The sequence below is a fragment of the Pelecanus crispus genome, chromosome 3, assembly GCF_030463565.1.
Source record: "Pelecanus crispus isolate bPelCri1 chromosome 3, bPelCri1.pri, whole genome shotgun sequence".
Lineage (NCBI taxonomy): Eukaryota > Metazoa > Chordata > Aves > Pelecaniformes > Pelecanidae > Pelecanus > Pelecanus crispus.
This window is the reverse complement of record NC_134645.1, coordinates 38,504,396-38,519,576: the sequence shown is the minus strand read 5'-3', so window position 1 is coordinate 38,519,576 and position 15,181 is coordinate 38,504,396. Positions and strand designations below refer to the sequence as shown.

General features: G+C 55.6%; 1 protein-coding gene across 1 annotated transcript in view; it reads right to left on the bottom strand.

Annotated features, from left to right (window-relative positions):
* Positions 1-8,761, bottom strand: part of PKDCC (protein kinase domain containing, cytoplasmic) — a 36,527-nt gene extending 27,766 nt beyond the window's left edge. The window contains exon 1 of the mRNA XM_075708118.1: positions 8,096-8,761. Within this exon, the coding sequence (XP_075564233.1) occupies positions 8,096-8,761 (666 nt within the window). The remainder of the gene's footprint in view (positions 1-8,095) is intronic.
* Positions 8,762-15,181: the final 6,420 nt, after the last annotated feature.

The following is a 15,181-nucleotide window of genomic DNA, read 5'->3' as shown; positions in this document are numbered from 1 at the left end:
ATTTAGTCACGCAAATAGCCTCCTCTTGTAAAGCCTTCCAGTGAAGACGAATAGATCACTCATACAACCATGATTTTGATGGAAACGGGCTGATACCACTGGAGGCACAGTTCATTATCTTGTAAATACCCAGACCAGAAGCTCTCCTGACCTCCATCCACAGGACTGCATTCAGTTCCGCTGCACCGCCAGATTAACCCTTCATTATGACATGATTTTGCACTACACAACTATCAAACTCTGTGCATCACATGTTCGGAAAAGCTTGACTTGGATTCATTAGACCCATCTGTATGATTTTTCTTTCTTAGCTATCTGAGCCATATCAGTGTGTACTTTATTATGGCGAGCTTTAAAATAAGCTTGGAATCTATCTGCAGCTACACAGTCCAAGAAAAAAGCAACTCTCTATGTCATTCCAAATTTGGCCTAAAACAATACGAAACATCCATGTTTGGTGTCTACTACCTAAACCGAATGGTTCAGCTGAGTGTGACAAAAAATAACAACTCCTTTAAAATTAGTCTAGAGTCAATATTAGTATTAGCATAGTGCCTGTGAGAACTAGTTCTTGTCAAGTTTTTCATGGCCATCACAGAAATGAGAAATTGCAATGGGAGTTAGATGCCACAAGGCACCAAGCTGAATCATCAGAATGACTGTGTTGGCACAAAAATCCACGAAAAAGGCCTTTAAAAAACCCAGCTTGCGTATCTGACACAGACACTTCATAAACCAGGGCTGCAACACTTCTAAGCGTGGGCCAGCTCACGCCTAAGTCCACCAACGCTCTCTGTGTCTGTGCGGCGAGCAGAGAGCCAGAGGAGCAGAGCTCTGCCAGCCCTGGTGTGCCCTGCCAGGGGTCATCTTCTGCCTCCTTGACTAACCACCACAGCCCTACCAGCCCTTCCCAAAATATGGCTGCAATGAGAAGACAGAGCGTGTACAAAAGGGCCACAACGACCAGCTGCAAGGATAGGATAGGATAGGATAGGATAGGATAGGATAGGATAGGATAGGATAGGATAGGATAATTTCAGTTGGAAGGGACCTACAACCATCATCTAGTCCCACTGCCTGACCACTTCAGGGCTGATCAAAAGTTAAAGCATTTTATTAAGGGCATTGTCCAAATGCCTCTTAAACACTGACAGGCTTGGGGGCATCAACCACCTTTCTAGGAAGCCTGTTCCGGCGTTTGATGGTCCTCTCGGTAAAGAAATGCTTCCTCATGTCCAGTCTAAACCTCCCCTGGCGCAGCTTTGAACCCTTCTCATGGGTCCCATCACTGCATACCAGGGAGAAGAGGTTTACCTAGCTACCCCGCATTTGGGGCGGGGGGGGGGGAAATGAAAAGAGAAACTCTAAAAAACATGTGCTTTCCCTTGCAACTCTGCCCTGGTCATAACTAATTTCCAGGACAGGATATTCACGGAGTGGAGTGGCCTTGTTCACTCATTCTCACTCCGACGAAAAAAGGCAACAGCAAGGGACAACTGGGACGAACAGCATCCCACGGTGACCAGTGCTCCCCATGCCGCTGCACAGAAGGAGCAGTGCTGGGCTCCCCTGAAGGAAACCGGATGAGGTTGCAAGTCATCAGCTCCCATAAAGGAGGCAGAAATTCAAACCAGAGTCTTCTGGAATGATTTACATGGCACATAAAACTGAGAAGCAATCATAGAAATCATTCAACAAATGACTGGGATTAGTTTTATGAATGCTGCTTTCAAAAGGACAGACGATGTAGCCCTTTTAACTTATGCGATGGCACGTGCCTTATGGAAAACTGTTCCTGCCAACAGCTTTGCAAGTTGAACACCCTCTACCATCCCATGCAATTCAATGGCAAAAACCGTTATTTGGCAACTTGCGCATCAAGACGTACTTGCCTTCCAGTGACATGGTTAGAGCTGGTGTGCAATTGTATCAGCTCTGCGCTTCCAGCAGCTCTGGAGTTCTTGTTAACAGATCCTTTCCTCACTCTTAAAAGTGCAGGATAACATCTGGGCCTTTTGGGAAGCAGTCTCACAATAAAGCAGCACTTTGTGTAATTCTTCTTTCCTCGCCAAACCACATCTGTCTGCTCTCTCTGCCCTTCTCCACTCCACCCTGAGCTCCTTGGGGCTGTGGGGACATCTGTTAGCAGCAGCGAGCTGTCTCCACCGAGCCATCAGTAGGTGGCACTGCCTGCTTTTTTTCCTCTCCACCCACGTGAATGTCCAGTGCTGGCACCCTGTATCGACCACCACTAACAATTTTGAAGGATGCCCAAGTGACTTAGACACCTCGTGTCCTGCAAGGTGCACCTACGGCAATGCCAACCAGTGGAGTGTCTGGGACAAAGAAGCAGTTCCATCTCTGCTCGCCAGGCAGCGGTGGTGGCAGCTTTACCAGAGGAACGAGGTGGCGAGCGAGCAGCACGAACCTCTCCTGCCACCTCACCAGGATTTGGCAGGCTCATCTGCCCATGACATGAAGTTCCTCTGATCCTAGCAGATGGTGTCAGCCTGCTCTTGCACCATGTGCGGTGGCCTCATTCTTCTTAGCCAACCTGCCCCAAGAAGAGCTCAACCGAGCTACTTTAGAAAATCATTAGAAAAAAATTCCTGGTCTAAACCGATCCTCCTACTTGCAGCAATCCCCTACCGATGACTGCATGTGGAGCGCATGGTCAGACTCCAGCTAGCCCCAGCCTGGAAAGCTAATTCTCGTTAGTGCGCTTGGTTTTGAAAGGCTTGCTCCCAAGAGCTGTGAACCTCCGTTGCCCCATCCAAAATTCAGAATGACAAAGTCTCCATGTAGTCACCCACCAGCTGGTATCAGCAATCACGGCACTCTTCTTCAGGCCAGCCGTTCCCAAAGTTGTCACCATCAAACTCCAGCCAACTGCAGATCAAGGCTTGCTGCTGGGAATCCTGCCCCATTGCCAACACAAAGGGGATTCAACGCCCACCCGCTGGCAACAGTGAAGAGGTCCCTGTGTAGCTGTTTCCACCATGGCTTGATCTCCCCTTCCCCCATCCTTTCTGTGAAAACAACAGTGGATTCATACAAGAAGGATGGGGAAGGACCAGACCTTCAAGAGTCCATACACTCCCTATCCAAAATGTATTTGCACTGGAAATTAATTATATACCGACTTTCTTTAGACTTGGAAAGACTGTCTACTTCCACTTGGAATAAGCAAGCTGTACACAAAGCTTTACTATTTTAATTCTCACATTAAAACTGCCCTATGCTGCTGGCTATGCATATGTATAGGAAAACCATCAGGGTAAAATGTCTGTTAATTATCACATGTAAAGAAAAGAAAATCTTATTTTAAAATAGGTATTTAAAAATATCATGACCGGCTAGCACATCTTAAGCCTAGTGAACTTGTCAACAGCAAGCGATGTATTATTTTCAGTACTATTTTATTCAATGAATTTTCTGAGTGATATATATTCTCACTGTAATCATGGCCATTTAAAGCAAATCAGTAACAAATACACTAGAGTTAAGTGAACCAATTCATGTTGCAACTGCTTTGACGTCATAACTTGGATGGTGACTTTTTTTAGTGTTGATGCCATCTCAGCATTTCATCTGCATGTTTTAACTTTATACTAAAGCTAAATAAGCCAAATGAAACGGCCTTCTCTGGGCAGTCAGCAAACCGGTGGTTCTGTTAGCAGCTGGTGTCTTCCACTGGCTTCAGACAAAGCCAACCCTTTTCCTTGAGCTTTTGTGTTTGTTTTTAAGAAAGCGGTAGCTCCTTCTTGAATGAATCATTGTGAACTCACACTAGAAGTGCTGATAAATAGCTGTCACAGAAATAAGCTTGCATTTTTCCAAACATCTGCATTTTCAAACCTTCCCTCCCCTCTCTTCAGCTTCAGCAATGCGAAGGAAGAAAGAATTCCTCCAAAGCACGGCTTATGCCCATGAATGGCAACACCCTTAATTCTGATACTCCAGGGCTATAATTACATTATTACAGTAAATCAAACATTGCCTTTGTGTCTTTACAATCACGCTCATTGTTTGAAATTAACTGCAAATGGTTTGATTTTCTTTTCTTCCTCAAATACGGGCAGGGAGGAATTAAAGCACACTAAATCATCTTGCCCACTAAAATGCACGGAAAGCCAGGATTCAGACAGCAGCATTTGAACTTTGTAAGAAAAGAAACCGCAGCACGGAGGGAAAGGAAGAGATCAGGCACCGCATCTGACACAGAGCGACTGCAAAGCAATTAGCGGGCCGCTAAATCCCCTGTTACAATAAATCACTGACCCAGTTCCCCCTCTTCCCCAGTGCCCTTCATTATAAAATCAACTTTAATGAACTACCCCTCTCTTCCCCACTCCAAAGCAAATAAATTTCCACTGCAGCCTGCACCTGCCCTTCCCAGCGGCTGCCGCGCCAGGGAGCTGCAGCGGGCCGGGGGCTGCCCCAAACTGCGGGAGCGTGGGGGACGACGGCCCAGCGCTGGCCCTTTGGCGGGCATACGAGCGATGGGCAGAGCACGGAAGCAAAAAGAGGAGGGCAAGCTGCCTTCGCCCCAGCGTTGGCTAGTGCGAAACCACGCTCCCTCTTGCCGGTTTTGATAGACTTGATTCGCCACATCTGCCAGAGCTGACACATCTGGGTCCTTCCCCAGGCGGAGGGCACGGTGGATATGTCAACATGTTGTCTGAAGGCAGTGGTACTTTCTGGAAAGAGCTCTTTTTCCCCTCTATCGTATATTGTATAATAAGTCTTTTAAAAGGATGGCTAAAAAAAAAAAAAAAAAAAAAAAAAAGCTGATTTTGACAAGAGACAGGCCAGAATGGGAACTGCTGAGACGGTAAAGAACAAGCCTGTTATCTTACAAACTACACTTCAGGCTGTCAGCTGCCAGAGATTTACAGGAAAACCCCCTTTCCTAAGACGGAACCTACACGAAACTTTTATTTCCAGCAAAAGAAACCCATGAACGCATTCACCCCGGATAGCCCCTGACCGGGGCCGGGGATGCTCCGGAGCGGCAGGGCGCGGGGAGGACACGGCGGCCCGGCGGCGTGCGTGGGGGGTCGCCGGCTGCAGGGGACGCTTCCCCCTCCACGCACACCCCCACCTCCGCGGCGGGGGTAGGCGGGGGAAGAGCCCCCGCTCGCCTCAAGCCAGCCCCGGTTCCTCTCCGGCCCCGGGCGGGCGGCTGCGGGGATCCCGGGGGCTCCGGCCCGGGGCAGGCGGGCGGCGCGGGCAGGTGGCAGCGCGGGCGGTGCTCGCTGCCGCCGCGGCACGCAGGGAGAAGCATCGCCCCGGGCCTAAAACCCTCCCGGCTGCCCCCCCGCCGCCCCCCTGCCCCGAGCCGGGGCCGCGGCAGGCTGCCCGCCAGCCAGGCCTTCCCCCCGCACGGCGGGCTGGCCGGAGGCAGGCAGCTCCTTCCAGCTATTTCTAGCAGCCGGCTCCTATCGGGGTGTGCCGGGAGCCGCCGGGTCGGGGGGTAAGAAGCAAAAAAGAGGGAAGGAGGAAAGGCAGAAAAGCTCCCGGCCTTTGCTGGCCCAGTGGATGTTGCGTGGCGCCTGTGGCATCTGTGGGCAGCGTGGGTCCTACCGCTGCGATGGAAGCTGAAGCGCCTGTCAAAAGCCAGAAGAGAGGGGAGGAGATGGCGAACTGATTTCCTCTCCCTCGGCCGCAAACCCTGGACAGTGATTTATAAGCCCTGGGCCAGCTTCCGCTGAAAACAAGCTAAAAATCAGTCTTGAGGTCGGTAGATCCTGTCCACTTTGAGATTTTAACAGAGACATAATCAATAAATTTCAGGTTGCTCGCTGGTGCCCATTTTCTGCGCCGGTTTTACGACTTCAGCCTGACACCAGAGACCTATTCCTGGCCCATACTGCTGCCCCGACTGTGCCTAGATAAAGCCTGTCAGGGCGATTTTTATAGTCTCCTTTCAAGGTAATGTCTTATCAAACGTTTATCCCTCACTCACGCCGCAGTAACCTCGCCCCGTGCGTCCCTAGAATGAAGTATGTGAAACAGAAAGGTCGGTGATGTACGGGGGCTCGGGGCTCTTCGGATCTCAGCCAGGCAGCTCTTCCAGGGACTGACGGAGACGGAGGGCAGACAAAAGAAAATGCAATGACAAAACCAGAACGGAGCTGAAAACATGTTTCTGATTTAAGTGTAATCTATTTTTAAATTGGGTGGCATGTAAATAAGAAGCCCTAATTAACACGTGGGATTTTTGCCCATGAGAGCATTTTCCCAGCACGGAGGCTTGGGTGTGTTTCTCCTCCCAGTGCTTGTGGAAGCGCCTGCTCATCCTCCGGCTGCTCCAGCCTCGGCCCTCCTCGCCAAGGGGCACCCCACACCTCACCTTCGCTTCAGAGTCCACCTGACATCACGAAACGGAGGAGCGACTCAGTGCGGCTCCTCCGAGGCTCGCTGCAGCGGGAGCGGTGCTCCAGGCACCTTCAGCGGCGCAGCCCGTGCTGCCAGCCCGCTGCCCGGCGTCCCGCTGCCCACGCACGCAGAAACACCACGGCGGCTGCTGGGGACCCCTCACAGGCAACGCGGCCCCCTTCCATCTTGTGAGGGGGGCGAGCTATTTACAAATTAGTATTTCCACAACAGAAAACCACACACGAGTAACACGGGAAAGAAACACCAGTGCCTACCAAAATGACCCCCAAGTTTAAAAAACACACGCTTCAAGCTTGACCTGGCCAGCTCACTTCCACTGAGCAAGAAAGACAATCTTGGGGGGGGGGGGAGGAAAAAATCCCCTCCGCGTTTACAACTGTACAGTGTATTTCCTGCTCTCAACTCAATCGGTAACGATGGCTGCACCCAAGCACGGGTTTCCCAACAAGAATTCATCACAGTAACAGAGGAGTAAGTAACATCCTTACTAAGAGCTCGGCTCTTTGCAACTTGCTAGATGTTGTTCTGCTTATGTATTATAGTCAGAACCGGCACCACTGAGGAAGGAATATGGAAATAGGAAGGAAGCAAGGAAGGAAGGAATTTTAATATCTATTCTCTCGTCGTGGATAAATCATGACTACCCTTTCTTTGAACAGTGTATGAAACTCGAGAGCTTTGATCGTCGGGATCTGAAGTTCTCGTGGGGGAGCTGGTACTCCTGCTGCTGCTGCTGCTGAAGAAACACAAAACTCCTTTACCCGGTTCAGTTCAAAAAGCACCTACTGTGAGACCGTCTGGTCTAACGTTCATTTTTTATTCGCCTGCAACGCTCACGCTATGCGAAACGCACGAGGAATTTCCATACCAGCATTTACATCCAAATGGACCCGTTGAGATTCATGCCGATGCGCGACAGCCCTGCGGGGCAGCCCTGCTGGCAAGTGCCGGGGCGCGGGCTCACACGGCCGAACCCCGGGCCCGGCCCCCCCCCGGTTACCCCGCGGGCCCACCCTGCTGCCAGGGCCGCGGGTACCCAGCGCCCGAGCGGCTGCGGCTGCGCCCGCCGGGAGCCGGCGCCGGGGGTGCCCCCGCTGCCCCCTTCTCCCCGAGGGCGCCCGGAGCAAGCGGCGCCGGCATCCCGGGCCGCCCTGCATTTCCCTCGCTCGGGGAGCGCTTTTTAAGTCTCCGAGCCCTTCCTCGGCCCTCTCCCTCAGCCCCCTTCCTCGCCTCACTATTATTTACGAGGAGGAGCCATCAAGGCACGCCGCAAGGCCGGCGGCGGCGGGAGGCCGCCGGTGAGGCTGGCCCCGCACCAGGCGGCAGGGGCAACGCGCCGCAGCCCGCACCTCTCCCCGGCCCCGCCGCGGCGGATCGCTCGGCGGCGGCGGGGGGCGAGCGGGGCTGGCGGTGCGGGGCCGCCGCCTCCTGCCTTCCCCGCGGGGAGCGCAGGCGAGGAGCCGCCGCGCCCGCAGGGCCCCGGGCGTCCGCACGGCCGGCCCCCGCCGCGCCTCTCGACGGGGCTGCGGCTCCCCACGGGGAGGCGAAGCTCTCGCGGGGGCGGGGGGGGGGGTCGGCGGCACGGCCCCGGCCCGCTCTCCCCCCTCTCCCCGGCGGCGCCGACAGGTTGCCCGCGGCGGGGCCAAAAGCCGAAAAGGGGGCTCGGCGGCCGCCCGCGCAAGGACCCGCGTACCTGCAGGACGTTGGCGTGGCGCAGCCGCTGCAGCAGGATCATCTCCTTGACGATCTTGTAGGCGGCCAGGCGGTAGCAGTCCCCCAGGGCGGAGAACTGCCGCACGCAGTGGGCGATGTCGTGCCCGCCGAAATCCACCGCCTTCAGCGCCACGGCCAGCGTGCGGTTGAGGACCGCCTTGTAGACCGCCTTGGTGTACCCCGAGCCCAAGTACTGCACGCCGCTGACATTGCGGATGTCGCGGCAGCCCAGCAGCGGCGGCTCCAGCGAGAGCTCGGCCGAGGCGCCGGCCCGCCGCCCCGCCGCCGCTCGGCCCCGCGGCCCCGGCGGCCGCGGCTGCTCCGCCGAGGTGCGCGGCGGCGCCAGGTCCATCAGGCGCCGCTCCCGCGGCCGCAGCGGCCGCCGCCCCGCCGCCGCCGCCGCCGCCCGGTGCTGCCGGTAGCGCAGCACCTCCTCGTAGCGCTCGCGGATCTGCCGCGCCAGGGCGGCCCGGCCGCCGCCGCCCTCCTCCTCCGGCGGGTAGAGGGGGGCGCCGGGCGGGGAGGGGGGCGCCCCGTCGCGGGGCGGCGGGTGCTCGGAGCCGGGGATGAAGAGGAGGTTGAGCAGGGTGCCCAGGAGGAAGGCGAGGCAGCAGCCGGCCGCCACCGCCGTCTTCCTGCGCCTCATCGCCACTTCGCTGCCGGCTTGTCCAGCCTTTCGGGCTTCTCTCCTCTCGCCCCTTGCCCGGGAACCAGCGCCCAGGCTTTTTTTTCTTTTTTTTTTTTTTCTTTTTTCCCCCCTCTTTCTCCCCCCCCTCTTGTTTTTTTTTTTTTTCTTTTTTCTCCGGGCTGCGCCGGCGGCAGAGCGGACCCGGTCGCTCAGCCGCAGCTCAGCCCCTCACGGCGCGCCCGCATGACACTTGCCTCCCTGCTTTTAAGCCTCTGAAGCACTTATTATTAGCGGGACGCGGAGGAGGGCGGGGGGGCGGGGGGGATCCCCGGCTCGCTGCCCCCGCCGACGCGCACTGATTGACAGCCCGGCCCTTCCCGCGGCCCGGCCGAGCAGCAGGGGGGCCTGGGAAACGTAGTCCCCCGCGGAAGCCCCGCCGGCCTCCGGCGAGCCCGGCAGCCGGGACTACATCTCCCAGGCTCGGCCGAGCCCCCCGGCGGGGAGGGCGCGGGGGCGGGGCGGGGCGGGCGGACCCCCCCGAGGGGCGCCGCGGCCCCGGGGCTGGGGGTGCGGCCGCCGGGCAGGGCGGGCCCCGGGGGCGCTGCGGGTTTCGGTCCCTCCCACGCGTGTCCGCGCCGGCAGCGCTGTGTGCGGGGCTGCCCCGGCGGTGGGGGGGCGCAGCACCCACGCACCCACGGAAAGGAGGGCGCTTGCGAGGGCTTTTTCCGGCACTACGCGGGCGCGGAGAAGGCTGGGCAGGGGAGCGGGGAGGTGGGCTTGGGGTGCGCGTCACGCACGCGGGGCTGCAGCCACAAATCACGGGCTCGGCATGGGGCAGCCCCTGCCCGGTTGGAAATGTGAATTGCAGGGGTGAGTGCTAATGACACGGTTATCCATCAAGCCCACATTACGATGCTGTTAGCAACTAATTAACAAATACAATCAGCGCGCGAAACTTCCACAAAGGAAAGCCCATCAGCAAGAGAAAAGCCGTAAAGAGTCAGGCGAGGCAAAGTTCACCATAATGCAAGCGGGAAATCATTTCCCATAAGGGAAAGGGACGAGCCATTTAGGTAATACACATCGGGCATACCGAAAAAAAAAAAAAAAAAAAAAGGAAAAAAGGAAAAAAAAAAAAAAAAGGAAAGAGAAACCTACGACGGCTCCCGGGAGCCAGCGTGCTGTGATCGCCGGTGTTTCCTCCAGATCCGACAGAAAGCGGAGCTCGGGGAAGGCTCAGCCCCGGCCCCCGCCCGCTGCCGGCGCCCGGACCCGCGGGGAAGCGCTCGGGGGCCGGCGGCAGCGGGCGGAGGCGGCCCCGGAGGGGATGGGGGAGCTCCGCCGTCCCTCGCAGCAGCCTCGCCTTTCTGCCGCTGCCTCCCGAGAGCCCTCCGCAGTCACCGGCGGGGCGGCACGGCACGGCACGGCCCACCCGCGGCCCCGCACACGGGGCGGGCAGAGGCGTGGGCAGCCCCCCGCCCGCGGCGGGCCAGACCGGTTGCCCCTTCCCAGCGGGACTCCCGGAGCCTGGCACTAAGCACCACATAAAAATAGCGGGGGGGGGTGGGAGTGGGGGGGAGCGCGTAATCACCAATTAAAATCAAAATAACACGGGGGGGCTGTGCCCGGCAGCCCACCCCCGCAGCCCCCGGTGCTCGCTCCGCCCGCCGGGGCGGTGCCACCTGCCCGCCCTGCGGCTGCGGGGTCCGCGGGCGGGGGTGGGAGGGGAGCTCGCTGTGGGTGTCGAGCGGCCGCGCTTCTATGCTTGCCGTATCCCGGGGGATTGGTGGTTGGGGGTTTTTTTTGGTGGTTTTTTTTTTTTGGGGGGGGGGGGGGGGGGTTGTGTTTGATTTTTGGGGGGGGGATTTGGGGTGTTCCCCCTCTCCCAACCCTGTCCGTTCTTATCTAGCTGGAGCAGCGGGGGTTTTGCCTTTCAGCCATGCCCGGGCAGCTTCGGTGCAGATTTCCCGCGCCGGCCCCTGTTCCTGCTGCGCTCAGTGGGATTTCACGGGTGTAGAGGAGGAGAGGGTTGCAGGCCGGAATAATTTTTTTTGCAAAGCAAGCGGGTTCAGAACGATACGAAATGCGTTTCCCACAGCTGCAGCCCTCGCTGTTTTGCGTGGGATCCCACCCCGCAGGCGGCGGGAGGCTCGGGTTGCCTTCCCGCGGTGGGTTTGGAGATCTGAACGTACCGGACCCCCTCCCCCGCGGCGGGGCAGAGGGCTCCCCAGGAGACACCGTGCAATATTTCCCAGCCGGTCAGCCTAAATTGGCGCGGCGCAGACGAAGTCAGCCCGGAGGGGCTGGCCAGGGCGCGCTCCCCGAGCCGGGCGCGCCCCCCGGGGACATCGCGGCGCTTTGCCCGTGAGCACTTGAAACGTGCACGCTCGGCTGGATTTACGGCGTGGCCGATGTTAGCCAACACTTTCTATTGCTGCGCAGATAGAGTTAGAATAAAGCCGGAGCGGTTGTGCAAGCCGGGAGAGGAGGAGGCGCTGGAAACGTTACCAGCAAGCGGCGTGATCTCAGCGGAATATTTCTTACAGGCCAAAGCGGGGGCGACCCGAGGCCAACAGCCTCTTGGAGGCGGGGGGGAAGCCGGCTCCTCCGAGGGGCCGTGCCCGCCGCGGAAGCGGGTGGTGCCCCGGGGGGTGCGGGCAGCCCCGGCCGAGCGGCTGAGGGTCCCCGGCAGGGAGGGGGCGGCTCGCGTTGCCAGGTACCTCGCACGGCACCTGCACCCCTAGATGCTTTGGGTGTTTCCGGGGGTAGGAGGGTGCACATCTCCGCGAAGTGGAGGCAGTGCCCGCCCTTCTTGCAGGACGGGAAGGAGAGGGTCTGCAGGGTAATGGGGGGGGGGGGTGCCGGGCTTTGCTTGTCACCGTGAGGAGGCAGTGATTTAAGAGCAGCCCAAAGGGCCGGGGAGCAGAGCCTTCCCCTTTGCCTCTCCCCAAAAACGCGCCGCTTGGGGCGGGGCAGCGCCTGGCCTGGCGCCGCGGAGGCTGCGCGCCCGCGGAGGTTTTGCGCGCCCGCCGCCGGCCCACCGTGTTTGCGCAGTTTACGGGAACACGACCGGGCTGCAAAACAGATGCTCCGCGACCCATTAAAGTGGGCCACCTGTTTTTCACATCATGCCCCATCTCAAAAAGCCGGTTTTCTTATCCCTCCCGACAGATACCATGAAATACATCACTCATTTAGATACGGGAGCCGACCTCTGGAGGACGACTTGCGCGGAGCACTTTGATGTTAAGAGACAGATTTCAAAAGACAGAAAGCCCCTTCCATGTTTCTCATTACCCCGCGCCCGGGGTCTGCCGCTGATTAGGGCGGCGGTGCCGGGGCGAGGCGGGCGGCCCGGCCCGGCCCGGCTCTGCCCTGCCCGGATGGAGGGGCGGGGGGGGGGGGGGCGGCTGCCAGCGTCCTTAAACCAGGAAAACCGACACGGGTGCATAAACAGAGCTACCGAGTAAAGTCAACAGCGAGCTGCGGCCAACAGCAAACAGCCCGTGCCGGCGTGAAAACGGGGCGAAAGCCTTTTCTGCATCCCCCCCCTCCCCGCACCCCCGGCCTCCCCGCCGCTGAAGGAGCTTTAGGAGTAGGCGGTCTCCGCTCCCGCAGCCAAGCTTCTTTTGCAGGACGGTGCGCTGAAAGCATTACAGACCTTGCTAACACTTCTGCTCACATGCGAGCCTTTTATCTCGGCAGCGCAGTTGGAAAAGCTGAATCACTGCGGAGAGAGTGAGGACTGAAGGGTATTTTCTCATACACAACGGGCTGCTCTTTATTTGATCTTCACAGTCCCTATTTCTATCAATATTCCTGAAGCTGAGGGATCAAACACGGAAAAATTAAAACCATGCTACCACGCTAAGTAAGATTACGATCGTGGTAATATATTGACTGCTCCTTGGGGAAATCATTTTGTTGCTGCAGGAGCCATGGCTATCCTGGAGGCAAAGCTTGTGTTTCAGGAATAGGCAGGAGAGGTTTGGGAGGCTGCATCCAAACTAGGCTAGAAGCAATCTCAAGCACCCGTGCTCCTGTTCCCCCCTCTGTGCTCCCAGCCCGGCTGCGTGGGCATCGCTAGTGTACGGAGTCAATGAACTTTCATAGAATCATTTAGGTTGGAAAAGACCTTTAAGATCATCCAGTCCAACCATTAACCTAACATTGCCAAGTCCACACTAAACCAGTTAAGGGTAGACTAGACTAAACCGTGTCCCGAAGTGGCATGTCTACCCGTTTTTTGAACGCTTCCAGGGATGGTGACTCCACTGCCCAGAGAGTCTACCCTCTTTGCCAACCTAAGCTCAACTATCCCTGTTTTTACACCCACAAGCGGGCATCTTCAAGCGAGTCCCACAGTTGGTCTCAAGGGATTTTGACTCCAGGCCCCAAAAAAGAAGTCCCGCATTTTCAAGTGTGGGTAGCTTCAAGATCTCACTTAAAAACCACAACTGGAAACGTGTTTGTGGGAGCTGGAATCCTTCAGAGCTTCTGCTGGGGAGGTTTGTTCTTCCAGAAGTGTTCTGCGCTCACATCTCTCCCCTTTGACACTTAGGAGTTAACTGTTTTTGAAAGGACTTCATAACCTTTTGAATTCCTGGCCACCTGTTCTGGCTGCTTATGTGGAAGGAGAGCTTTTTTTGGAAAGCCCGGCCTCAGCCGTGAGGCCAGAAGTCCCTTGAAAACGCGAGTCCATGTCCTGCATGCCTTTTCGGTGCGGGCTCCTCCATGTCCAACATCTCCGTCATTCCCTGCTTTGCCAAGGTCTTGTCAGCTTTCAGGACAGGGTGGAAAGCCTCTCTTTCTTCAGGGATGTGAGGCCAGTGGTGGGCCCTTGCTCTTTTATATTTTGTAGCCTTTTGTAAGTTTTCTTACATGGCAAAATCTTTGCAGTGCTTTTTACTTTAAATGAGATCTCTGTTTTTTTTTTTTTATGTTGTTTCTTCCTTTTCTCTCAGGAAACCCACTCCCTTGTATATTTGAAGCAAGCTGAGATGCAGCCAATTGTATTAGTTCTGGCTGGAGCAAAAATGCGTAATGAAACCCTGGATGTGTGGTGTGAGTCCAAAATAAATGGTCACTAGCAGAGCCAGCAAAAACCTGCAAGCACAGACAGCCTACAAAAAAGGAAAAGCTTGGACTCTACCTGCGGTGCTCTGCATTTTTCTAAAGGGAAAAATTAACTTGGGGTTTAGAGAGCTTGGGAAGAGACGCTGGGGTACCGTGCCCTCTTGATTGCATTTGTGAATTGTGATGATTCTTGCATTTTTTGTGAATACAGCATCTGTAAGTGGGAGAAGGTGTTTTATCTCCTAACCTGTATTCTCAAAGCACAGCAGTTTGGCTTTTACGTGCCAGATGTCAGTGTGCCCTGATTCTTCAGGCAGTTGGGATTAAAGCTTCCCTGTATCAGAGAGGTGTTACAAGGATAACTCCATTAATGCGTGTGGAAATCTGGTACTGCAGCGATAAAGACCCTGTAAATATTTACACAGACAGGCGAGCTCATGGAAATTTTACATTATTAGCTTAACTTCATTACAAGGAAGTAGCTGAGAAAGTCAGCAGTGTATTGCATTCGCTTTTATTTTTAATTAAACATTGACAACATCTCTGGTGCTGCTTCAAGCCACAAGATTCAGAGGGTCACTGCTCTAAATACTTCGCAATCTGCAGGGAAATATCAAGTCTCCAGCAAAGGAAAAAAGTAACATAGCCACTATAGGAATAAATCTTGCTAGTCAGACCTTTTACACTTTTAAGAGTTAATAAAATAGTGGGTAAAGAACAACCAAAGGATATAATTTATTGGGACATTCAAAAGCCTTTTGATAAACACCCATACAAGAAACTGTTAAGGAAACTTGGTAACCACAAAGTGAGAGGTAAAGTCCTGTCATGGATTAAAATCTGGTTATAAATGGGTATGGAATAAATGGCCAATTCTAATAGGGAAAAAGATTAATAATGAGGTGCCCTAGAGAGCAGGACTCAGACCAATATTGTTTAATGCTTTATTAATAACCTGGGGGTGAATAGTGAAGTGGCAAAAGTTGATGTCAATAGAAAAGTACTTAGCTTAGGTCAGGAGCAACTTCAGAAGAGTTTAATAAAATGGCAGGACCATATGCAGAAGTATGAGGGCAGCTTGGAGAGCGCCTTCAAAACCTACAGCAGCGTTCCCGCTCCTCCTGGCACAGGGGCACTGGCAAAGGGACAGGGCCTGTCCCACCTCGCTGCAAAGGTGAGGGTAGGTAAGCTGAGGACAGGCAGATGTTTCCAAGCATCTCAAGTACTTTTGCACTGCTCCCATTTGCTGCCCAGCTCGCCTAGTTCGTTATGCCAGGAGGAAAGACTGAACTCCCATATGGCGGGCCACTCTACCAGTCTGTGAATAATAGCCCCTCGAGCTCCTCCAGTAATTGTTTAAAA